This window comes from Carettochelys insculpta, chromosome 3, assembly GCF_033958435.1.
Source record: "Carettochelys insculpta isolate YL-2023 chromosome 3, ASM3395843v1, whole genome shotgun sequence".
Lineage (NCBI taxonomy): Eukaryota > Metazoa > Chordata > Testudines > Carettochelyidae > Carettochelys > Carettochelys insculpta.
Genome location: NC_134139.1, coordinates 4,071,339 through 4,097,175, shown reverse-complemented (window position 1 = coordinate 4,097,175; position 25,837 = coordinate 4,071,339). Strand labels below are relative to the sequence as shown.

General features: G+C 59.9%; 1 protein-coding gene across 4 annotated transcripts in view; it reads right to left on the bottom strand.

Moving 5' to 3' along the window:
• Window positions 1-25,837, bottom strand: part of LOC142010809 (cullin-9-like) — a 60,361-nt gene that overhangs the window by 22,981 nt on the left and 11,543 nt on the right. For all 4 annotated transcript variants that reach the window (XM_074989279.1, XM_074989281.1, XM_074989280.1 and 1 more), the window contains exons 3-16: window positions 22,691-22,845; window positions 21,009-21,542; window positions 8,367-8,505; window positions 7,329-7,519; window positions 6,170-6,548; window positions 5,609-5,801; window positions 5,272-5,479; window positions 4,484-4,677; window positions 3,935-4,161; window positions 3,379-3,613; window positions 2,563-2,668; window positions 923-1,150; window positions 482-572; window positions 196-367 (exon numbers count right to left, since the gene is read on the bottom strand). In XM_074989279.1, coding sequence (XP_074845380.1) covers window positions 196-367; window positions 482-572; window positions 923-1,150; window positions 2,563-2,668; window positions 3,379-3,613; window positions 3,935-4,161; window positions 4,484-4,677; window positions 5,272-5,479; window positions 5,609-5,801; window positions 6,170-6,548; window positions 7,329-7,519; window positions 8,367-8,505; window positions 21,009-21,542; window positions 22,691-22,845 — 3,052 coding nt within the window. The remainder of the gene's footprint in view (window positions 1-195; window positions 368-481; window positions 573-922; window positions 1,151-2,562; window positions 2,669-3,378; window positions 3,614-3,934; window positions 4,162-4,483; window positions 4,678-5,271; window positions 5,480-5,608; window positions 5,802-6,169; window positions 6,549-7,328; window positions 7,520-8,366; window positions 8,506-21,008; window positions 21,543-22,690; window positions 22,846-25,837) is intronic.

Here is a 25,837-nt window from a genome sequence, read left to right as displayed (position 1 = left end):
CCCTGCCTGGCGGGCCACAGGAAAGGGAACCTCTCCAGGCCGGAGCCAGGGAACAGCACGTGAAGACTGGACGTCCCTCCCCCAACCCGCCCACCACAGCAGCTGCCCCCTGCCCCGCCCGCGGGACGCCCCCGTGCCACCTGCCGCCCCGTCACCCAACGCGCCACGTGCCTGAGCCCCCGGGAGCAGCCCCACCTGACCACCACGCCGCGGTGCACGTAGACGTTGATGTAGTGGGAGCCGGTGCTGCCGTTGGACTCCCAGTAGGTCTTGGGGTTCCTGTCCGTCAGCTTGTTGGCTCGGTGGGGGTTGGAGGAAACCTCCAGCTTCTCCCAGCATTTGTCCTCCTTCACCTCCACGCTGGAGCCTGCAGGGCGCAGGGACAGCGCTGAAGGGAGCCGGGCAGCCCCTGGGCCGGGGCACAGCCGGGAACGGGCCCCTCCCCCATTACCCCAGTGGGACCCAGGCCTCCCCCACTAACCCTGGCAGAGGTTGTGCAGGAAGACGTCAAAGAAGGGGATGTTGATGGGCTGGTGGCTCCGTCTGTGCTCCTCAATCTGACCCAGCACCATCTGGAAGGGGGGAGGGGCAGAGCGTCAAAGGGGGGGCACCCGGCACCCCTCCCACGCCTGTTGCTGCGCCCCAGGCGCCAACCAGCCGGCGAGCCGGGGGCAGGGGGTGCTGAGTGAACTGGGCCCCAGGAGCCTCTGCCCCCAGCCGTTCCCACCTCACTCAGCCACTCGCTGGCCCCCCAAAGCCTCCTGCCCACTCCCCTGCCCAGGCCACTTCCTGACCACCCCCAACGCAGCCAGCCTGCCTGCCCCTGTCACCCTTCCCCCGCTGTGGGGCTGCAGCTCCCCTCCCTCCCGCTCCTGGGTGGGGCAGTGAGCCCTGGGCTGGGCCAGCCCGGGCCCCGGCTCACCTGGATGCAGCCGGCCAGGATGCTGGTGGTCAGCTTCTGGGAGAGGCTGGCGTATTTCTCGCAGTCGGTCACCAGGTCCCGCAGCTCCGCGCCCAGCAGCAGGCTGGAGTTGTGCTTGTCCAGGGCTTTGGACAGGGCCTCCTTGGTGCCCAGGCGACACATCACCACGGCGCAGTCCTTGTTGGCGCTGGCCAGGCGGTGCAGGAAGCGAATGAACTCCTGCACGACCTGCAGAGGGGCAACGGGACCCGGGGCGTGGGCGCCGGCCCGGGAGCCAGAGCCGCTGCTCGTCCCCCCCACCCACCTGCCCGGCCCAGCCCAGCCCAGCTCCCGCCGGGACGACACTGGGGTTGAAGAGGAACACGCAGACCACGGCTGCACCCACCAGCCTCGTGCCGGGAGGTGGGAAGGAGAGAAAGTGGGTGAGTCGCTGAGCCTCTTCCCGCTGCTTGTCTGCGTGCGCCGGCTGAGCCGGGGCTGTGAGGAGGGCCCTGGGCTGGCGGCTGAAAGGCTCCTTTCTGGGGCAGCGCGGCCACCGGCAGTGAGAGGCTCCCAGCCGGGCGAGGGCGACCTTGTCACCAACCCCGCCCGGGGGGTCTGCCTGTGACCGTGCAGCTCAGCAGAGGGGCGATGGCAGACCACACACAAGGGGCTGGGACGGGCTCCGGGCGGAACGCTGCAATTCCCTCCCCGTGGGCACGGGGACAGAGAGGCCCCTGAGGTTCCTCCCTCGGCAGCGCAGCTCCCCTCTCCCGGAGCCTCTCTGCTACCAGCGGCGCCCGGAAGGATCGGCCCCCCGCCCGGCCACGCCCGCGCCCCGGGGACTTCGCCAGAGCAGCTGCTCCGCCTGCGCCAGGCGCGCCGGGACGGGCGCGGTCGCCGGATTGCTCCCCCGACTCACGCGCCCTGGTCCCTCTGTCCTTCAACAACCGCCCTGCGGCTGCTCCAGGCTGGAGGCGGGGCCCGGCCTGGTGCTGGGGAAGAGCTCTGCATGCCCTGACCTGGGCTGGGGCTGGGGCTGGGGCTGGGGCTGCTCCCTGGGAGCAGGAGGAACCCACTGGGGTGAGGGCAGACTGGGTTTCACAGCCTCTCCCCCGGGTACGGAGGGGCTGGTTGGGCGCAGGGCAGCTGGAGGCTGGCAGGGAACTGCTGGTGCGACCTCTCGCTGGCCAGTGCGGCGGTGCCGGCGCCGTGTCACCGGGCTGTGTCACGCGGAGGAACCCGCTCTGGGGCGCGCAGTGGCCCTGTTTTATGCAGTTTGCTGCGGTTCGGCTCAGCTGTGCCTGGCAAACCTCCTGCGCCCCAGCCCCGCTGTCCCTGCCTGCCGGGGGCTGGGGCGTCTCCCTGCTCCCTGGGCCAGGCACCCTCTGCTCTCTGGAGAGGGCCCCGCGGGGGTCTCCAGCCCCAGCCTGAAAGGAACCGAACCGAGAGAGGCCCCAGCCCTGGCCAGGGACACGAGTGAGCACCAGCTGCCATGGGGCAGGGGGCAACGGGCCCGGCCCCCCTAGGACAGGCCTGGTGCAGACCGGGGCCGTTACGGGCCCAGGCGCCAGGCCCACACTTCACCAGCAATTCCTGCTGGAGCCCAAGCGGGGCAGAGCCAGGAACCGCCCCCCCGCCCGGTGAGAGGGGCCCCTCACCTCCCGCTCGCTGCCGTGGGCGCTCATGGAGGACAGACAGGGCTGGATGCACTCGTGCCAGGGCAGCGCCTCCGCCTCGGGACTGTCCAGGAGCTTGTTCAAAATCCTGCACGAGAGACGGGGTTGGGGAGGTCTGAGGGGGGCAGCGGCTGCCAGTGCCCCAAGCCCCCAGGTCTGGCCCCCGCCACCCAGCTCATATCTCCAGGGTCTGCCTGCACCCCCAGACCCGCTGCACTGACAGGAGCCCCCGACTGCCCCCAGGTCACACCCCCGACTGCCCCCAGGCCCCTCACCCATTTCCCCAGCGCCCCTCCCCCACGTCGCCGCGCTCACCGGAGGGTTCCCAGCGCCCCTCCCCCACGTCGCCGAGCTCACCGGAGGGTCCCCAGCGCCCCTCCCCCCACGTCGCCGAGCTCACCGGAGGGTCCCCAGCGCCCCTCCCCCACATCACTGAGCTCACCGGAGGGTCCCCAGCCCCCATCCCATGTCGCCAAGGCCCCGGTGGCACTGCACAGCTCACCGGAGGGTCCCCAGCCCCCACCCCCATATCACCGAGCTCACTGGAGGGTCCCCAGCGTCCCTCCCCCACATTGCTGAGCTCACCCGAGGGTCCCCAGCGCCCCTCCCCCCATGTCGCCGAGCTCACCAGAGGGTCCCCAGCGCCCCTCCCCCCACGTCGCCGAGCTCACCGGAGGGTCCCCAGCGCCCCTCCCCCACGTCGCCACGCTCACTGGAGGGTCCCCAGCGCCCCTCCCCCCACGTCGCCGAGCTCACCAGAGGGTCCCCAGCGCCCCTCCCCCATGTCGCTGAGCTCACCGGAGGGTCCCCAGCTGCACGGCCTTCTCGGCGCCCAGCTGCTCCAGGCTGCGCAGCAGCAGCAGGAAGTGCCGACGCTCCAGCAGGGCCTGGCCCACCTCGCTCTCGGGGCCGGCCCCGTCGCACAGGCCGCGCTCCAGAGCCAGCACCAGCTCCGTGGAGAGGCTGCTCTCCTGCAGCCGGCCCAGCAGCGTCTGCACGTCCCCCTCCAGCACAGCCAGGGGGGCGCCCGCCTCTGCCACAGGGAGACAGCTGTGGGCACAGGGCTGGGCTGGGCACCGCAGGCTGCAGCCTCTCCGCACGCCCGGGGGGGTGTCCTGCTGTCCTAGGCTCTCAGGCAGGGGTACCGGTGGGGGGGCTCCGCACCTGCCAGCCCCCAGCGCCCAGACAGGGGAGGGGAGGGGCGGGGGGCTCTGTACCCACCGACCCAGCGTGCAGACGTGGGCGGGGGGCTCTGTCCCTACTGACCCAGCACTCAAGACGTGGGCGGGGGGTGGGCCGGTGGCTCTGTCCCCACCGACACAGCACTCAGACCTGGGGGTGGGGCGGCTCGTACCTGCCAGCTCCAGGTTGGTGGGCAGCTTGTGCTCTGCCAGGCGGCTGAGGGCGATCTTGGCCAGCGCCTGGTTGCCGTGGCCGGGGGCGGTGGGGCCCTGCTCCCCCTGGCAGCAGCTCAGCAGCACAGAGTGGATGTCGCAGCTCGCCAGCTGTTCCGCCAGGCCCCGGTGCCCGTCCATCAGCATGGCAGCCACCAGCAGGCCGTTCCGCACGGCCGAGGCCGCCCTGTGGGCCAGAGCGCCAGGGTGAGCGCCCGCCGGCACTGGCACAGCCTCCCCCCGGTGCCTCCGCCCAGCCCCCCATAACCAGCTCTGCCCCCACCCAGGCCCCCAGGGCGCCGTACCCAGGGGTGCCTCAGCCCAGCCCCCCATAACCAGCTCTGCCCCCACCCAGGCCCCCAGGGCGCCGTACCCAGGGGTGCCTTCGCCCAGCGCCCCATAACCAGGTCTGTCCCCACCCAGGCCCCCAGGGCGCCGTACCCAGCGGTGCCTCTGCCCAGCCCCCCATAACCAGCTCTGCCCCCACCCAGGCCCCCAGGGCGCCGTACCCAGGGGTGCCCTGCATGGTGCGGATGGCGGCAGGCAGGGCGCCGAGCAGGCTGTCCGAGTCCCTGCTGGAGGCGGAGCCGATGCTGGCGAAGATCTCCCGCATCAGCTGGGCATCGGCGCGGCTCAGGGCACAGGGCTTCTCGCTGGCGCCCGGCAGCTCGCTGCTCCCGGTGCCCACCAGCACCTTCAGCGCCTGGCGGGCCAAGGAGCCGGTCGGGGGAGCCGCAGCACCAGCCTGGGCTGAGAACGCCAGGCTGCACCCGGCCCCCGACTCCCAGCTCCCAACCCGGCCCAGAAGGGCCCTGGCACGTCCCCCACCTCAGGTCCTGCCCCAGCTCACAAGGGCCCAGCACGTCCCCACCTGCCCCACAGAGCCCAGCCATGTCCCCGCCCCCCCCCCCGCCCCACAGGGGCCCAGCCATGTCCCCGCCCCCCCCCCACAGGGGCCCAGCCATGTCCCCGCCCGCCCCACCCCACCCCACCGGGCCCCCAGCCATGTCCCCGCCCGCCCCACCGGCCCCCAGACATGTCCCCGCTCCCGCCCCACAGGGGCCCCAGCCACGTCCCCGCCCCCGCCCCACAGGGGCCCCAGCCACGTCCCCGCCCCCGCCCCACAGGGCCCCCAGCCACGTCCCCGCCCCCGCCCCACAGGGGCCCCAGCCACGTCCCCGCCCCCGCCCCACAGGGCCCAGCCATGTCCCCACCTGCCCCACAGGGCCCAGCTCGTCCCCGCCCCCCCAGCAGCTCTGACAAGACTCCCCTGCCCCAGTGGCTGCGGCGCACTCACCGCCAGGCCGGCCTGCTGGACCAGCGCGGCGGGGGCGTACTCCCGCATGCAGGCCAGCACGGCGCGCACCCCGCCCTCCGTGGCGAAGAGCAGGCGCCACTCGCACTTGGCCATCAGCAGGCAGAGCAGCCGCAGCGCCAGCACCACCAGCAGCTTCTCCTTCGCCTGGTTGCTCAGCAGCTCCACCAGCATCTTCACCACCTTGTCCCTGCGGGAAGCCGGGGCTGCTCAGGGACGGGCCCCCCAGACCGGCTCCCCCGGCCCAGCCAGGCCTGAGCCACCTGCCGGCCACGGGCCTCCCGCCCCGGCTCTGCCACACGACCGCCGGGGAACTGACCTAACGGCGAGTCCGCCCTCGGGTTTGATGAGCTGCCGCTCGCGCCCGGCCTCCTCCTCCAGCCTCCGGATGATGAACTGCAGCCCAGCTGCCTGCAGCCCCACCTCGGAGCTCGACTTCTGGATCAGCTCCACCACCTCTGCCACCCTCTCCAGGGAGCTCTTCTTGGCCGAGTCCTTTAGGCTGCTCAGCACTGGCCAGGGCCCAAACACCCTCAGCCCAGGGGGCCTCTCGAGTCCCCGGCCGCCCCCAGATCGCCCCTTCCCGGTGTGCGGCTGCCCCTCCCGCCGCGCTTCCCATCCCCCAACACCGCCCTCCCGGCCTCCCAGCGTCACCACTTCCCGTCCCCACCGCCCGTCCTGCTCCTCAGCTGCCCCTCCCCACCACGCTTCCTGCCCCACAAGTCGCCACTTCCCGCCCCCACCGCCCGTCCTGCTCCTCAGCTGCCTCTCCCCACCACGCTTCCTGCCCCACAAGTCGCCACTTCCCGCCCCCAGCCGCCGCTCCCCATCACGCTACCCCCCCAGAGCCCCCGGGGGACAGCCGCCCGCCAGCACCTACCCTTGGCTTTCTCCTCCTGCACCTCGGGGCAGTGCAGCCCCTCTGCCCGCAGCAGCTCGCTGAACAGCTGCCCGTCGGATTTCTCGGCGGGGGCGGGGGCGGGGGTTGGGGTGGGGGCCGGCACGCAGGCGGCCGGAGGCTCCTTCTTGGCTTTCTTGGACACCAGGGAGTCAGGGCCCTCCGAGGGGCCGGCCTCCAGCCCCAGCCCGCCTGGCGCCGCCCCCCCTGCGCGCAGGAGGTACTTGGTGTAGACGTGGGAGCTGTGCAGGTCACTCAGGGTGCAGCCCTGGCTCCGCTCGCTCAGCACCCGCAGCACTTTCTGGGCCAGCACCACCGGCACCGAGAGCTGCAGCAGGGCTTCTTCCTTCAGCTCCGCCAGCTGCAAACATGGAGCAGGGGAGCGCTCAGGGAGCGTCCGCAGCAGAGCCCAGCGTCCCCGGCCAGCCACACCCCACCCGGCACTGGGCCAGCCTAATGGGAACGCCCCCCAGCCAGCCACACCCCACCCGGCACTGGGCCAGCCTAATGGGAACGCCCCCCAGCCAGCCACACCCCACCCGGCACTGGGCCAGCCTAATGGGAACGCCCCCCGGCCAGCCACACCCCACCCAGCACCGGCCAGTCCAATAGGAACGCCCCCCAGCCAGCCACACCCCACCCGGCACCGGGCCAGGCCAATAGGAACGTCCCCCAGCCAGCCACACCCCACCCGGCACCGGTCAGTCCAATGGGAACGTCTCCCGGCCAGCCACACCCCACCCAGCACCGGCCAGTCCAGCAGGGATCCAGGCAGAACCGAACGGACACCAGGCCAGTCCAACGGGCACATCCCCAGGGCAGCCAGAGCCAGCCCGGTGCTTGTCCTACAGGACGCGTCCCAAAGGCTGCAGACAGCGTCACCCAGGCCTGGGACTTGCCCACCCGGCCGGACACGGTGTCGCTGCCTGGCCAGGCCAGAGCTGGTCCTTCTTCCGCTGTCCAAGCTGTGTCCCGGCCGCACTCCTCGGCTCCCTCCCCACCTCCCCAACCTCCCCGCCTGCAGCTCCAGGTCCCTCTTCTCCCCCTCCTGCGCTGTTCCCCGAGCTCCCCGGTTCCCTGCTCCGCCCATCCCCTGCACCCCCCCAGCATCTCTCACCCTCCAGCTCCCTCTGCCCCACACCTGCTCCTCCTGGTGCTGCCCGATGAGGTGGATGATCTCCCGCTGCTCCTGCGGGTCGAGCTTCTTGACGAAGAAGAGCAGCTCCCACCACTCGGCCCGGCTCAGCGCCTCGGCATCCTCGCGCCCCCACTCTGTCAGGTAGGGCAGGGAGTCCAGCCCCCCCAGGGGTTTGCAGTAAAACGTCTGGGTGGCTGCAGGGGGCAGAGCCTGTCACTCCCCCCCGAGACGGACAAAACCCAGAGCCCTCGGAGCCGGGAGGGGAGAGCTGGCCGAGGCCAGGCCGGGAGCCAAAAGGCAGGATTCAAAGCAATCCACAGCTTCTTAACCTGCCATGTGGATTCCCTGGCCGCCGCCAAGCAGCAAACAGCGAGTGCATGCGTGTGCGAGCAGGAGCAAGGACAGCAAGTGGCTGTCAGGAACCACAGACACAAGGCAGAAGGGCGATCCAGCCGGCGTTTTCAACCAAAGGATTCCATTGAAACCGACTGGAAACAGAGCTCTGCAGGGGCAGCTCACTCCAACAGACCGGTCGACGCACCAGTGCCTGGCAGCTGGCATGGGGCAGCTTGGGGAGAAGTCGTATGGACTACGACACCGTGCCACAGACTGACCGCTGGCAGCAGGGCTGGAAACGGGGTGACTGGGGGGATACTGCAGAGATCGGGGCTGGGTCTCACTCAACAGAGATCTTACTTGTGTGTGGGCCTGATCTACCCCCACGTTCCCCACTAGCAGCGGGAGGAAAGGGGGTCTGTGGTTTCTCGGCACAGCCCCTGGCAGGGCCTAGAATTTACACACATTTTCAGGGGGAAGCGAAGGGCCAGCAAATGGCAGTTGACAGCGGCAGTTTGAACAGGCGCACCATGACCGACAGGCTGGCGCCCCCAGACAGCGCACACAGAACCCCTTTCCTCCTTCAGAAAATCCCCAGGAGAAACGTCAGTCACGCCGCAGTGGACATGACGCGTGATCGGCCCCACGAACCTCACGGGGGTGCCCCGGGCAGGGAACGCGCCTGCGGGAGTGCCACGGCCTCACCTGTGCTCAGGTTCAAGCTCTCCGTCAGGCTGGAGACCTTCTCCTGGGCAGCTGCTTCTTCAGGCTTCTCCCCAGCACCAATAATCTCCACCATGTGCCAGTGCACCCAGTACGTCCGGCCTGTAGACTGCCACAAAACCTGTGGGTGCAACAGACCTGGTGATGAGACCCACCACTTCCCAAGGCCTGGGTCACGTAAGTGGAGAAAGGATGACGCCTGCCACCATCTCTCTCACCCACTAAGCTGCAAAGACGTGGGCATGTTCTGTGGTTGCCAAGACACAGGCTGTGGCTTGGTCAGTCCTGATAGCCCAGGAGCCTTTGCTTTTCCGGGTTTTAAACAGGTCACCTTACCAGCGCCTTCGCGAGCTCCTGTGAGTTGTTACCCAGTTCCCTTCTTCCAGGCAGCATCCGGAGTTACCAGCTTTACCAACGTTGCTTGGAAACTCCTTGCCCTGGTGCCACTCAGGGTGTGTCTACATTGCAGCTGGGGACGTGCTTCTCAGCACAGGTCGAGACGCACGCTGGCTGTGCCTGACTAGGGCACCGCAAATAGCGGCTCAGCCAGGGAACAGGGGAGGGGGAGCTCAGCCTAGCTACTGAGTACAAAGCCGCTTGGCCCCCTAGATTAGCTGTCTGCGAATGCGCCTAAGTCACTGCCCGTGCAGCCCTGGCTCCCTAGCTGGAGCAGAGACTGTGCACATGCGTCTCAGCCGCCGTGCAGATGTAACCCACGCACCCAGGTGTGGTGAACTGTCCCCTGGAGCGGTACCTGGACCACTTCACAGAGAAAGAAGCAGCGTCTTGTACGGCCTAAGCTGAGAGCCAGCTGGCCTTCCGCTCAAGCTGGAGAGGTGCCCGCACTCAGCTTCAGGGACCCCAGGTTTGAGTCTGCCTGTGGGCAGTTACACAGAAACAGCTCGACATAGGGAAGTTAAATGCTGCGCTCCTAATACTGATTGTGCGAGAGAGAGAGGGAGGGAGCACATGCACATCTAGAGCTGGGATACAGACCGCTAAGTGCACAGCTCGGGCCCTTTTCTGCGGTGTACATTCTGCAGACCCCTTCCACTTTGTCCCGTTGTAACAGAGTCCAAACCAGGCTCTTGCGAGGCAAGCGGAGGCCTCAGCCCTCCACAGAGAGCGGTACTGGCCATGTTTCCGAGTGCTGCACCAAAGCGGGCGGCACGCCTGCGAGTCAGCGCGTGGCACGGAAAGGACAGTGCCTCCTCCACGCTTGTACGTTTGGCCCCCCAGGCCCTTCTGAGGGAATCTAATGAGGCACCTGAGTCAGAGCCTCAGAACTTCTTGAAGCTAGTAACGCTCCACAAATAACACCAAAGTGCAGGCCTGGGCCCACAAGCACAGATGTTCACAATCACCCGTGAAAAGAACTCCCTGAACGCAGGAGGAGAACTACATCTCTGGGTGCCCCAGGCAGGCAAGAGGACCGGGTGGGCCAGAGACCCTCTAGGTGTAACTGAAGGTGGGGCCAGGAGAGGCAGCAGTCGCAGTGGGGTGACAGTTAGTCACGTAGAAGAAAGGGCCCTCCAGAGCCACAAGTCTGCCATGGAGGCTGGAGACTGAATGGAGGGTGGGAAAAGGAGGAACAGGAGCAGGGAGGAGAAAGTCCACGTGGGGAATATTCCACACCTGGCCGATGAGGGCTCTGCTCTAGAGCTGTAGGGCCTAACTTGGCGCCCACAGACCCTCTATTGCGCGGGGGGGGGGGGGCGCTGAGGAAAACACAGAAAATAGATAAAAATGATCCTAGAAAGTTACAATCAATTATGTTTCAATTAAATCGCTTCCAATTGTTATTAGAGTTATTCCGCCATCTGGAAAATCGACATTGTGGGCTCCTCTCTCATTTAGCGAAGCGTATGCAGCACCCAGCCCTGGCTTTGCTGGGCATCCATGAACCATTTGGGAGGGGCAATGGGGGGCTGTGAACGGTTTGGGGCACTTGGGGGTTAGCGCAAGTGAAAAGGTCACGAACCCTGCCCTAGCTGGTGCACAGCGACTGCTTGAGGAAAGCCAGGTCACTGGACAGCGAAGGAAAGAGCCAGCAAGGGAGAGTTCTGTTTGTTACAGCAGATAGAGGGGCTGGCAGGCCCCTCTCCGATGGCTCAAGGCTGCAATTTGCTTCCCACCCTGAGCCACAGGGCTCAGCCATGCCCCTCCCCGTGGTCCATACGGCTTCTGGAAAGGGCCGAGGAAACGCGCCCCACAGCTCTCAGAGGTTGGGAGTAAGGCTCTGGACACGCTTGCTGGCTGGCTGAGCTTCTGGGAGAACGCTGCTGGATTTTCTCTGTGCTCTAGAGCTAGCGAGGTGGGGGTCCAGGAGCCTTGCAGCGCTCTCCTTGTCACAGTTTCAACTCTAAACTATTTGGGGGCCCGCCATCAGTTCTTGTCTGGACCCTGCGGCTCAGTCGGCAGCTGGTCTCACTGCCAGGAACTGTCATGCCCAGAAAGCACACCTGACAGCCGGGCCTGGCACAGCCAGCACAGCCTGCGGCACGCCTGTGAAGGCTGCTGCGCAAGTCTGGTAGAGCTGTTCTCTTCACAGGGTAGGCCTGGGGGACTGGATGCTGCTGATTCAGGGGCCGCTCATGGCGTCAGGGCAGTTTTTAAATCTAGTCTTGCCTCTCTCAGACACAATCACTCTCTCTCATGGAAAGGAGCCGGCCTCTGGGAGGCTGAGGTGGGTCTGGGGACAGTGGAGCCAACCTCAGGTGCTGGGCTGGGGAAGGCCAGAGCTCTGGAGGAAGACGGGCAGTGACAGCAGGGCAGAGAAAGGCCATCCTGCGGCCACGTTTGGCGCACAGAGGATGGAGTAGCGTCACGTGACCAGGATGTCAGTGGGTAACAGCACAGGGTGGCGGAGCGGTGGCTTCTAAAGCCCCAGCTGTGACGCTGGCGAACCAGCTCACGCCAAGGCTCTGGGACTCCCAAAACACTGCCAAAGGCAGAGCTGGGAACCCGTCTGGCTCACCTGTGGTTAGCAGAGTTAAGAGCTGTTAAAGAGTTGTTAAGAAAGGGGTTTGGCTTAATGGCCTGCTTACAGTATGCTGCATGTGTGAATCCTTGTTCTACCGTCGGTCTCTCGTGCCAGAAGTGTTTGAATTGTTCTGAAACTCAGTAAGGCACCAAACAGGAAAAAGCGTCACCCGGTGCAAAAGGCTGGATTCCTACCGCATGGCTCATCTCCCGCCCAGCAGGAAGGCTGGCTGAATCCAAACAGGCCATTGCACAACAGAGACATGTGTGACGTTGCTGGATTCTTAAATGAAATAAGAAAGCCTGTTCTGTAACCACTGTACTAGGTGTGAAGTGACTGGATTTTTATATTGCACATGGAGGCCATTTTATGTATCCAGTGTATCTATTGGCCCCAAATATCGTGCTGAGGGGCCATGTGCAGTGTCTAATGAAAGCTGACGACGCCCTGAATCTATGCATGCTACTGTGATGAAGTGTGGGGGGGGTGGGGAGTGCATGTGAGACTCAGGCTGGATGTGTGTATTTTTTTTTTTTTAAGCACATAAACTTTCTTTATTAGTGCATGATAATGTAAGAGCGAAGCGGACAGGGAGCTGCAGCATATTGGAATACCGGGGGAGTGGGCAGGCATAGCCTGCCCACGACTAAAAGGCCCCTCTCACGATGAGGGGGGACCCACTAAAAAAAGCCCAGTCCCAAATAGATACGGGGGACAACGAAGGAGAAAAACAGGGGTGGGAGTGAGGGTCAAAGGTTTAAAATAAGGGAGCCGGAGGGGGATACCGAGCAGAGGACCCCAGACACCGCCCACCACTCCTCAAAGGTGTCCAGGGAGTTGGTGGACGCCGCCCCGAGGAACTCTGCTCGGATTCATGACCGGAGGGAGGAACGGAAGTAGGCCCCACAGTCGCAGGTCGCCCCCTCTGCCAGCCTCCTCTCCCTGGTTTTGTAGATGGCCATTTTGGAGGTCCCGCGACTTTGTGGGGCCACGGATAGGGTGTGACAGAATGAGAAGGTGTGGGGAGAAGTGCAGCCAGAACCTCAAGAGCAGGTTCTGGAGGAGCCGGAAGAGGGGCGTATGACAGGCAGGAACAGCTCCCAGCAGCTCAGGATGACCCCTGGGGCTGTAACCTAAGTTGGCAGGTAACACCTCTGACCTGAACAAAGAGCAGGGAGCAGCCGAGCGGGTCTGAATGGGAGGCGGCAGTTGGAAGCTTGGGGGAGAGAGAGCTGAAAGGCAGCCAGCCCCACGAGGGGGGACGCTACACTCAGGACTGGCACCCCTTGAGCTCCTCTCCTCAGGATGGGTTGGAATCATAGAATCACAGCCAGCAATGTGATATCCTGATTTCCTGAAAGTCTCTGAGAACGCACCCGTGAGGGGCAGGACCCCAGTTCACACAGGCTTCCTTCATAGAATCATATCATAGAACGCTAGGACTGGAAGGGACCTCGAGAGGTCATCAAGTCCAGCCCCCTGCCACAATGGCAGGACCAAGTACTGTCTAGACCATCCCTGATAAACACTTATCTAACCTGTTCTTAAATATCTCCAGCAATGGAGATTCCGTAACCTCACCCAGCAATTTATTCCAGTGTTTGACCACCCTGACAGTTAGGAACTTTTTCCTAATGTCCAACCTAAACCTCCCTTGCTGCAGTTTAAGCCCATTGCTTCTTGTTCTATCCTCAGAGGCTGAGAAGAACAAGTTTTCTCCCTCTTCCTTATGACACCCTTTTAGATACCTGAAAACTGCTATCATGTCTCCCCTCAATCTTCTCTTTTCCAAACTAAACAAGCCCAATTCTTTCAACCTTTCTTCATAGGTCACATTCTCTAGACCTTTGATCATTCTTGTCGCTCTTTTCTGGACCCTCTCTAATTTCTCCACATCTTTCTTGAACTGCGGTGCCCGGAACTGGACACAATACTCCAGCTGAGGCCTAACCAGTGCAGAGTAGAGCGGGAGAATGACTTCTCGTGTCTTGTTCACAACACACCTGTTAATGCATCCTAGAATCATGTTTGCTTTCTTTGCAACAGCATCACACGGTTGACTCATATTTAGCTTGTGGTCCACTATAACCCCTAGATCCCTTTCTGCTGTAGTCGCTCCTAGGCAGTCTCTCCCCATTCTGTATGTGTGAAACTGATTGTTCCTTCCCACGTGGAGCACTTTGCATTTGTCCCTGTTAAACTTCATCCTGTTCACCTCAGACCATTTCTCCAATTTGTCCAGATCATTTTGAATTATGACTGTCTCTGCTGGCTGTACTGACACCTCTGTGCTGAGCTGTGCCTCTGTCAACTAATAAACTTCCTGTTCTACCTGCTGAGTGAGAGTCACTTCTGCCTGCGGACGGAGTGCAGTGCTTGGGGACCCCTGAACCTGCATCGCACTAGTCATCCTTAGCCGCTGTGAGCTGCTCTGCCTGCCACGCACACATATCCAGCCTGAGTCTCACATGCACTCCCCGCCACCCCATCACAGCTACTTACACATCTGTATTCTGCATGAAAGTAAAGTTATAGATTTTTAGCTTTGTATCAGTTGCAGAAAACGCTTCAGTGCTAACCTTCACAATAGCAGGTGTGAGCTCAGCCCCAGCCAGGACATTGGTTGAAACAACCAGGTGCAAACCAGGTGCTCAGACGCCCAATCCACATCCCAGATGCTGGGACTTGTTAATGGGATGCAGCCTGCTAGTCAGGTGACCAGGGCTGAGACAAAGGAACAGGCTCAGCTCAGAAATTTAAGACTGTCTCCTGGGTTTCATCCAATGGAAGTTGGCCACAACAAGCCACCTGAATCAGTGAGGGCAGACCCTCAAGGGACTATGGGAAGAAGAAAGGGCTTGGTCCGGGAACACAAAACCACAAAGGATGGTATCAAAACAAAACACAGTCAAGTAGCCCTTCAAAGACTAGCAAAATAGTTTATTAGGTGAGCTTTCGTCGGACAGACCCACTTCTTCAGGCCACAGCCAGACTGAAGAAGTGGGTCTGTCCCACGAAAGCTCACCTAATAAACTATTTTGCTAGTCTTTGAAGTGCTAGTTGACTGCGTTTTGTTTTGATAGTGTACAGACTAGCACGGCTTCCTCTCTGTTACAAAGGATGGTGTGGAGGGGCGGGGGATGGGGCAGTGTCCATCTTGGAGCTTTTGTCTTTTGGTACCTGTGCCTGGCTCCAAGGGTCCATGTCCCAGCAGGCGGATCTACAATGCTCCAGTAACTGAAATTATGTAACCTGAAATGGACTTTGAGCCTTTCAAGAATCAGCAAACAACATTGTTCGCCTGCATCAATAACTGAAATTCATGTATGTAAAGTATGCTTTAACAAGTCCTCTCTCTAACCCTGTTCTTTCTTTTTCATTAATAAATCTTTAGATATTGAGATCTAAAGGATTGGAGAGCGTGATGATCTGGGTAAAATCCAGGTATATATTGACCAGGGACTGGGGCTAGGTCCTTTGGGACCCAGAAGAATCTGTGTGGTATTGGGTGAAACAGCCTTAAGAGCCCCTTGTCTGAAGTTGGAGGTTGCTGGTCTGGGCTGGTATAACAGCTGAGAAGTCTGAGGGTTTGCTGATGTGGCCTCTGGCTGGCCAGTGGGACTGGCAGGGGTGCTGTTGTGGGTGGTTGGATTTGCCTTAGTGAGAAAGAAATCCCAGCCCGCAGCTGTGAGTAGCCCAGATTTTAAGTAAAGTTACCCTGGATTGATTTCTCTAGCTGTGCTCAGAAATCTTGTCCTATCACACTGGGTTTGCACCAAATTTTGTGCCAAGGGAGCCAAGAGAAGTATCTAATGAAAGCTGATGATCCACTGAATCTGTTTGTGCTACCTGTATGCCTGTGCCATGTTTGTATGTGCAGTTATAGACATTGCTTCTATACCTGTGTTAGAAATGTTCTTTTGCTGAGATTCACAATGGGAGGTGTGGTGACCTCCCAGCCAGCATGATGGACTAAAACAAAGACCCAGACTTCAAATGCACATCTCAAGAGTTTCAGATGTGTCATCTGGGATGTAGCCAATGGCAGAATGCCCCAATGGGTAACCCAGTCAGGTGATACTCCATTGCCTAACTGATGAAGAAAGGGGTTTTTCCTTCCACCTGGCAAGTCTATAAAGTTGACCCCGGCAGCGGCCACCTCGTTCTTCAGTCCCCCTGAACTAAGCATGCCTGGACCAGGGACCCGGTCCCTCAGGGGATGTATTTTCAGTGACTCTCAAGAAGAGCAGCTTACACCATTGGCTGTAACGTGCAACAGTAGCATTAACTGATGTATGTAATTTAACCACTTTAACAATTTTTCCCCTCACACCCTAGTCTGTCGTCTTTGTTTGTTAATAAACCTTTAGATTATTTTAGGTTCTAAAGGACTGACCCAGTGTGCTGTTTTGGGTAAGACCTAAGTAGACATTAACCTGGGAATATGGCTGGTCCCTTTGGAGGCTAGAAGAATCTGTGTGGATTTGGCGAAATAGGTTTTCACAACACCTCACCTGAGTAAGGAGGGTTGCTGGCTTGGGCAGTAGGAGCAGCTGGAGAATCTGTGGGTTTGCTTGCGTGGCTTCAGGCTGACCAGTCGGGCTGGCAAAGGTACTTTTGTGCTTGGCTTGGTTTGCCTTATTGGGAAGGGGACCCCAGCCTGGTCTGTAAGTGGCCCAGTTTTAAGCAATTTGACCCGGATCGATGCTCTCAGTTGTGCCCAGAACCCTGCTGAATATGACAGCTTGCACATCAGAAGCACTTGTCCCATCAGCTCAGATTCTAGGAGGCAGGGATCAAATCCACCGGCCAGAGGGAACTGGGGCGTTTTTATGCTGTGTGGAGTCCGAAAGGGCAAAGATTCCTGAACATGAGCCAGAGACCCCCACACTGCTCAGCCTGGCTCCACCCTAAGGCACCCACAGAGCTGCTCATCACAGACACTGGTGGCATCTCGTGAAACCAGACACTAACTTGCCTGTGGGCGCTTGGTTCCTGTGTTACCCTCATAAGTAACCCTGGCTTTTCCCCTTCGTTAGTAAGTCTTTAGATCCAGTCTATACTATAGCCCTGTATCGCTACAACTTTGTCACTCTCCACACCCTGAGCGACTCAGTTACACCTACTTAACCTGGTGTACCCAGCACTGTGGATTAGGGGCGTTTCTGGCATAACTACCACCTCTCGGGGAGATGGGTGAGCTACCCCAATGGGAGAAGATCTCCCGCCATCTTAGCAGCGTCTTCACTTCAGCGCTCCTGGTGCAGCATTCTAAGCATGGACCAGCCCTAAGGTAATTACAGGATTGGCTATCTCCAGGCCTGGTCTTCGGTTTGGAATCGGCATGCAGCAGACCTGGGATGAACCTGAATATTGTTGTAATTTGTGATGTAAAGCCTGAGTCACATAATCAAGCTTGCCTGCGTGACAAGACAGAGGAGAATGCCCAGGGGACTGTGACTCCACAGCTATTACAGTACCTACCTGAGACGTTCACGCTTATTACTCAGTAGGTGAAAGCTCACTACAGAACTCGCAGCCCGTTTGGGGCCTGTGCCCTGAGCCTGTTATTCGCACTCGCAAGCCACTCCAGCCAGCCTGGCACCACACGCCTCGGCTTCGGGTTCCTGAACGCTATGTGCAGCGTATCTAAGCACGTCCAGCTAACGCTGTTTGGCTGCAGAGCTCATGTTTTGCAACACACTCTATCTACACTGGGACCTGCGCCAAAGCACAGGAACGGGGAGCAAATCAAGTGATCTCTTGCTAACTGGAACCACGTTGTAACGCTGCTTCTAAATATGGCTCAGAGCCAGTGAGGAGAGGACCGCAGAGGACAACCGCTGCGGAGCTGACTGGGGAAGGGGAGGCTGGAGCGTGAAGAGCAGTCACAGAACACTAGATTACAGCTGCAGTCTGGGACAGGAGGGCTAGGCTGTAATGGCAACTGTGGGTGTGAGGTGCGCCGGTTGGCCCCGCTCGCAGGAGGACGGGAGGGGTGGAGGAAGGAAATGCTCCAGCACAAGACAGCTGAATGACGCATTCACACCACCCCAGATGGCAGTGGCTGTGTCTTGTAGTCCTCAAACCTCTGCTCTTAGGCTCCATCTGGGGAGCAGTTTACTACAACTTCTCTGCTGTGAGCTAAGCCTGTATGGAGTGGGGATCCGTCCCTCAGAGACTTTCAAGATAGCAGCTTGTGCCTCCGGCTGTGGCCTGCATCCACAGCTGTGACTGATTTCTGTAATGTAACCAGTCTTCTCTCTCCCCGTTCTTTCTTCCTTTGTTAACAAACCCTTAGATGTTGGATTCTAAAGGACTGCTCCAGCGGTTGCTTTGGGTAAGATCTAAATAGATACTGACCTGGGGACGTGGCTGGGAGAATCTGGGTGATTTGGTGAAACAGGCTTCCATAACCTCTCACCTGAGTAAGGGGGGTTACTGCTTTGGGCATGAGAAACAGTTGGATAATCTGTGGGTTTGCTTGTGTAACTTCCAGCTGGCGGGAGGGTCTGGCAGAGGGACTTTGGCAGCTGGCTTGGTTCACCTCACTGGGAATGAAACCCCGGTCTGGTCTGTAAGTGGCCTGGTTTTAAGCAATTTGCCTACGGTTGGTCCTCTCAGCAGTGCCCAGAATCCATCTTAATATTACACTCTCACAGCATCTGACTTTGTTCTCTCCCACCACGGGGCTGTCACCAACACCCCCGGGGATGTCCCAGCCAGAGAAGGCAGCAGCTGGAACTTCTACCACCCCATCGGACCTCTAGCCACCTACCTCCTCCCCCTCCTCCAACGGCAGCCTGGGATCAGCTCCCCACACACCAAAACAGGCACCAGCCTCATCAGCTCCAGACCAAGCTCCCCTCCAGTCCTTCTTCCTACCACCCAGCCACCTTCACCACCCTCAAGCCCACCTCCTCCCCGAAGCCTCCTCACTCCCGCAGGCAGAAAAAAGGACACAGTCCACGGGTGCTCCATCCCCCGGCTCCATGCCCTTCACCCTGCCCCTCCCACCTCCAATCCCTCAACTCAAGGGCTCATCTTCTCTCTTCCTGGAGCCCCTCCACCCCCTGACCCCCGCCTCTGGCTCACTCCCCTCCCAGAACAAGCAGGCTTCAGTTCTCCCCTGCCCACACACACCTCACAAAGCCACCCTTCGATGCCCTTTGCCTCAGCCTCTCTCCGCCTCAGGGCGGCAGCACAAATTCGGTTCCCATAAGGCGGACACTGAATGCTACAAACATTCGCTCAGTAAAACCATTCGTGACCTGAGTTTATCTGAGCCCGCTGCAGAACATTCAGCATTCTCACGGACACCTCTCACGCTCCAGAGGCCCGGCTCGCGCCAGAGAGCACAGAGCCTTGCTTCTAGAGAGAAAAGGAGCCCCAGAAACCACACGGCAGGATTCAGAATGGGACCAGCTTCCAAACACCCTTCTGCAAAGCCTTCTGCCCCTCCCCTGCTACCATGCTAAGGACCTCAGCTGTCTGAGCAAGACTGCAAGCTGATTCAGGGCAGGGACCAGGCCTTTCCGGCACCAAATACAGCGGCAGCAGAGTCTTGGGAATGGGCCTCGAGACTGTCTAACGTTCCAGACTGGGCCTACTTGCAGCACAAACCCTTCGACCACCTGCACACCAAAGAGTGCCGTGGGTGACAAGAGACAGGCCAGCGAGGAAGCAGGTTTTCTCCTTATCCGGCACATTGCCGTGGTGGAAACCCACTGACTGTTTGGGGATGAATCTGCAAGGACAAACAAGGTGCCACTTTACCCAGGCAGTGATGGCTAAGCCACCAGCACCTGCCACTCCCAGACCCAGTTGAGCGTATCACAAAAGAGGAAGCCACAGTTACTCCCGGATGGGGAAATTAATTCTTAAAGCTTCAGGATGAGGCTTCCAGAAAATCTATGGGAGCTCCCAGGAGGTCAGAGGAAACTAGGAACAGTCCGGTAACAGTCAAGCAAAGAGAAGAGCCCTGGGTGGTAACAAATGGCACTTGCCAAAGGCTGTAGAGTCAGTGAGACATGACAGCGAGAGGCCTACGCAGTTACAGAAGGGGACTTCACATGCGCAAGACCCCACTGCTTCCAGCCCAGACCAAAGAGACCACATAGCCCTGAAGTGACTAACCTGGCCCCAAGACTCTGGAACCATGTCTGTTTCTACATCCGCGCTCAGTTTGCTCACACATTCATTTTCTGACAGCTCCACACCCTTCCCTTGAGCCCCCGGCAGCCACGCCACAATTTCTCATTTCTGCATCACCACGGTGAAGAGACGTCCCACGAACCACCACTACCCGCTTAGCCATGAGCTGCGCAATCCGCAATACCATCACAGCAGAGACACAGGCAAGTGCCAAGACCCTGGCTCTTGGACCCCATGGCGACAGCTCAGCCAAACCCTGATTTGGGAGAACCGTCTCACCCAGTCAGTGTGGTTGGGAAGGAAAGCTCAAGATATGACTTGAGCGTGACCTCTCCATGTCTACAGACAGCCTAAAACAAGCCTTGTGAGCAGGGACAGAGTATAGTACAGGTACCATAGGCCAGTGCTCGAGGACCCAGCTTCAGGAGTCACAGGATTAAAGACAAATCATTTTAAATCTTAATCCTTAAATCTTCCCAGCTTTCATGGCTGCAAGGCTAAGTCTGAGAGCATGACCTGGGAGGAGCTAATACAGCAACACCTGCCTGAATGGGCACAGAACTTCCTTCACACAGCCTACCAGAGACAAAAGCCAGGCCCTCCCGCTCTCCCTACACCATCTCAGCAGCACCTGTACTGCCCGCGGTGTCCTGGCTCTGCCAGGGCAGCGTCAACAGCAGGCCACACAAGCAGGGAGGAATCAAGTCCTCCCTTTGGATCCCAGCCTGCCTGTAGACAAGGAGCAGGAGAGGCTGTGCCTCCCTGCCGTGGAGAGATGGCACGCCCAGCCCCACAGGCCAGGAGGGAATGGCTCTGTATGGTCACAAGGTCTCCTGGACCAGCATCTGATGAAGTGAGTCCGTGCTCACGAAAGCTCATGCTCAAAACTTTTCTGTTAGTCTATAAGGTGCCACAGGACCCTTCGTTGCTGTTACAGATCCAGGCTAACACGGCTACCCCTCCGATACTTAAGGTCTCCTGTGTCAGTGTGTCCTAGGGACCCAACCTGCGGCAAACCTGCTGCCTTCAACCACCACCCTCTATCAGGATGCCTATACGCTGCGCACAGCCTGTGCTGGGCTGGCACGTGTCAGGGGCATGCTCTGACAGCAGCGAGACCACACCAGGATACGTTATTCAGTGAGCAACTCTGGTGGTGCAGAAGGCAGCCCGGACTGGGGGCCTGCAGCTCTGACTGTGCACAGCAAACACACGTGCACCTCAATGGGGGCTCTGCAGCCCAGGCTCTTACCAGCAGCTGGCTCTCCTAACTGGGACACGTGGATGAAGAAGGTGCTTGCCCCTGGCCGGGGAGCACAGCCCATTGGTGGATCAAAGGAAGCACATGTCCAGCCAAACACACCTGGGCCAGAGCGCTGAGACACAGGGATGTTTTGCCATGAATACGGGAGGTGACCCCGGTAGCTGTGCTTCCCTCTCCTCCCTGCCTCTACCAGTGTTACCTCCTCCGTTCCTGGGGCACTTGCCTGCACAGGGGGCATCCCGTTATTGCTCTGCCGGAACTCGCCCTCGTCCCCAGCGCTGATCTCCTCATAGTCCTCCAGCATGCGCACCATCATCCCCGGCTTCAGGTTCTCCTGCACGTACTCCACATAGCCGTTACGACTGGAGAAGTCTGACAAAGTCAAGAACCCGGGGCCCTGCTTTTTGCGTGGCAAGGGCTTTGGCATGACCAGAGGCATCTGGACAGTGGCACAGGTGGGTGCCATGGGCTGGAAGATGGAGCGGACGACCCGCGGCTGCCCCTCCTGCAGACACAGCAGCTCCAGCCTCTGGCTGCGGTCCCAGCCCATCACCCGCACCAGCTCGGAGATGAGGTTGGCCATGGCCATGCTGACCTCGAACTCCCGCTGCACACGGCTCCTCTCCCCGACGTGGGCACAGGGGGCGGCGCAGTCCTGCCGCTCCCCGCCCGGCTCCGCGCTGCTGCTCAGCTTGTCCACGAGAGAGGTGACGCACAGATAGCGCTTTACAAGCGAGAACAGCAGCTTCCCCGGGATCTGCAACAGACGTGGCGTCAGACCCGGCCTCTCCTGAGCCACCGTCTCCCAACACACCTCCAGCAGCTGGCCCATGCAGAGCCATCCTTCCCGCGGCCACCTCCGACCTCCCCTGTCCGCCCACCCAGAGCCGTCCCTTCCTCCGCCAGACCCCATCCGCCCAACCAGAGCCGTCCTTCCCGCGGCCACCTCCGACCTCCCCTGTCCGCCCACCCAGAGCCGTCCCTTCCTCCGCCAGACCCCATCCGCCCAACCAGAGCCGTCCTTCCCGCGGCGATCTCCGACCTCCCCTGTCCGCCCACCCAGAGCCTTCCCTCCCTCCGCCAGACCCCATCCGCCCACCCAGAGCCGTCCTTCCCGCGGCGATCTCCGACCTCCCCCGTCCGCCCACCCAGAGCCATCCCTCCCTCCGCCCACCCACAGCAGTCCTTCCTGCGGCCACCTCTGACCTCCCCTGTCCGCCCACCCAGAGCCGTCCCTCCCTCCGCCCACCCACAGCAGTCCTTCCTGCAGCCACCTCTGACCTCCCCTGTCCGCCCACCCAGAGCCGTCCCTCCCTCTGCCGGCCCCCGTCCGCCCACCCAGAGCCATCCCTCCCGCAGCCGCCTCCAACCTCCCCTGTCCGCCCACCTACAGCTGTCCCTCCCTCCACCACCCCCCCGTCCACCACCCCCCCGTCCACCCACCCAGAACCGTCCCTCCCGCAGCCACCTCCAACCTCCCCTGTCCGCCCACTCAGAGCCGTCCCCTCCCTCTGCCGGCCCCGTCCGCCCACCCAGAGCCATCCCTCCCTCCGCCGCCTCCGACCTCCCCATCTGTCCACCCAGAGCCGTCCCTCCCTCTGCCGCCCCCGTGTCCGCCCACCCAGAGCCGTCCGTCCCTCTGCCAGCCCCCGTCCGCCCACCCAGAGCCGTCCCTCCCTCCTCCGCCGCCTCCAACCTCCCCGTCCGCCCACCCAGAGCCGTCCCTCCCTCCACCAACCCCCGTCCACACACCCAGAGCCGTCCCTCCCTCCGCCGCCCCTCGTCTGCCCACCCAGAGCCGTCCCTGTCTCCACCGCCTCCCACGCCACCCATTTCCACACCAGAGAGGCCTCCAAGCCCCCAGCTCCGGTGCCCCTCCCCCGAGCTGGCCAGCCCTGCAGGTACCTGGGGCAGGTGGATCCCCTCGAAGGACATGCAGTGCTCTTCAGAGGACGTGGTCTCTGCAAACAGCTCCAGGAGTGTGTAGCGGCTGTCGAAGTCCATGTGCTGCTCAATGCCGTCCTGCTGGCTCAGGGACAGGAGAACATAGGCCCGGCTCCCTGCAGTGCAACACACACCAGCTGAACGCCTGTCCTCCCACTGGTGTCCCACACAGGAGAATCAGCCACGGAAAGGCAAACTCCCCCCATGACCTTCTAGGCCCGTGGCTGACTCAAACCTGACACCACCCAGGGTCCTTCTCACCACCACCCACCCAGCCATTGCACATCCAAACAGCATGGGGGCTATCAAGGGATGGGAGAGATCACAAGGCCTGAGGTCCCCCAAGCTTCTCCCACAGCAAGAGCCCAAGTCACAGACCAGGGAGGAGAGTCACTGAGAACCAGGAATTTTACTGCCCCGCACCCCAGGGAAACAAAAATCAAACAAAAACAAAACATCAGCAGCTCAAATGTAGGCCTGCACTGGGAACGTCCCCCACACTGCAGGGGGCCCTGCCAAGTAAGATAAAAAACTTGTGCCTTGGTTTAGCTGCTCTCTGGTGGAGAAAGAAGCCGAGTCCTTCCATTCCTCCATCCCAACACAGCCTATCCAAGCCAGGCCCTGTCAGCCTGCAGGACTGACTGGAGAACAGAGAACTGGGGGTTAGGGAGTCAAACTGCGCCAGGCAGAGAAGGGCCATGGTAGTGCTCTATAAAGCTTTCTGCTAACAGGCTGGTGAAAGGCGCAACACTCCTGCCTCTCAGCTGAACGGCCTCGCAGTACATAAGCTCTCCGACCTCCAGGTGGCCCTCGGGAGGATGAACCATGCATTCCTCAGCTCCCATGGTCAAAAGAAGTCAAGCACTAGGAACACCCTGGTGTAGGGAAAAGCCCTTTGCAGCCCCTGTACGAGTGAGACAACCAAACAAGGCACAGGCTCGGGTTTCATAGAAACCTTTGCAGGTTGCCTTGCAGGTAATGTTGGGATTTTATCAGCTTGCATCCATGCGCTCACAATTCAGTGAGTAGGCTCCCTTACACCTGCTGCTTGGTACTTCCCAAGGGCATGATAAAGTCTGAGCTCAGCCCCTGGAGCTGGTGACCAGTCACTGGAGCACAAGGAAGTTTGAACAGGATGTAGTTTAATAAGGACAAATGCAAAGTGCTCCACTGAGGAAGGAACAACCAGTTTCACACATACAGAATGGGGAGAGACTGTCTAGGAATGAGTACAGCAGAAAGGGATCTCGGGGTCATAGTGGACCACAAGCTAAATACGAGTCAACCGTGTGATGCTGTTGCAAAAAAACCAAACATGATTCTAGGATGCATTAACAGGTGTGTTGTGAACAAGACACGAGAAGTCATCCTCCAGCTCTACTCTGCGCTGGTTAGGCCTCAGTTGGAGTATTGTGTCCAGTTCTGGGCACTGCAGTTCAGGAAGGATGTGGAGAAACTAGAGAGGGTCCAGAAAAGAGCAACAAGAATGATTAAAGGTCTAGAAAATGTGACCTATGAAGAAAGGCTGAAAGAATTGGGCTTGTTTAGTTTGCAAAAGAGAAGATTGAGGGGAGACACGACAGCGGTTTTCAGGTATCTAAAAGGGTGTCATGAGGAGGAGGGAGAAAACTTGTTCTTCTTGGCCTCTGAGGATAGAACAAGAAACAATGGGCTTAAGCTGCAGCAAGGGAGGTGTAGGTTGGACGTTAGGAAAAAGTTCCTGTCAGGGTGGTCAAACAGTGGAATAAATTGCCTAGGGAGGTTGCGGAATCTCCATCTCTGGAGATGTTTAAGAACAGGTTAGATAAGTGTCTATCAGGGATGGTCTAGACAGTACTTGGTCCTGCCATTGGGGCAGGGGGCTGGACTCGATGGCCTCTCGAGGTCCCTTCCAGTCCTAGTGTTCTATGATTCTATGAAGGGCTCATCACCCAAGAACAGTTTTGCTCACTAGCAAGCCAAGACAGCAAAGCCAAACCACAGGCATGGCCCCTCTTTGTGGGGTCTCCCCTTTGGCCTGGCACAAGAGCCCGGCTGTTTCAACCTAGCCAGACGTCACCCCTGCAGGTGGAAAGGTTTGGGGCAGCCTGATGACACCCCAGCACTGTTCCCTGCCTGCACCCCACCAAGGTCCCCACTGCTGCTGGACAGAGCAGGAGGGAGGAGGAAACTCAGTTCAGACACACCATAAAATCCCCCATAGTAGTGCTGTGATGTTACTGGATTTTTAAATTAAATACAAAAGCCATTTCTAGCACCCTTGTATGTAACTGGCACCAAGCCTTGGGCCAGGTGGCCCAAATAAGGTATCTAGTGAAAGCTGATAATGCCCTGGGACTGTTCATGTTACTTGCACGTCTGTGCCGTGTTTGTATGTAAAGGAATAGCTATTGGCTTTATACCTGAACTAGAAATGTTTTAGTCCTGAGATTCACGATAAGAGGTGTGGTCACCTGTCCACCCAGGATGATGGACTACACAAAAACTCAGATGTCAAATACACATCTCAAGAATTTAGGGCATGTCATCTGGGATGCAGCCAATAGCAACATGCCACTGTAGCCCACGTGGTCAGGTGATACTCCAGCCTATGGAGGAAGAAAGGCATTTTCCATCCACGTCATGCTATAGGATGGCCCTGGCTATGACAATTTTGTCTCCAGACTTCATGAACTAAGCCTACGGGAACTGGGTCCCACCACTCAAGGGGTGTGTTTTCAGAGACTTTCAAGAAATTAACGTATAACATCGCTAGCTGCATCGATAGCTGTAACTGAGGTATGTAATGAACCACTTTAACATTGTTTCTCTCTCACCCCCGTCTTTTTTGCTTAATAAACCTTTAGATTTTAGATTCTAAAGGGTTGGCACAGTGTGCTGCTTTGGGTAAGACCTAAGTATATACTGACCTGGGGATGTGGCTGGACCCTTCAGGGGAAGAATCTGTGTGGATCTGGTGAAATAAGTTTTAAGAACCTCTCACTTGAATAGGAGGGTCGCTGATTTGGAAATTAGGAGCAGCTGGAGTATCTGGGGGTTTGTTGTGTGGTGTATGGCTGGCCACTGGGGCTGGCACAGGTACTTTTGTGGCTGGCTTGGTTCGCCATA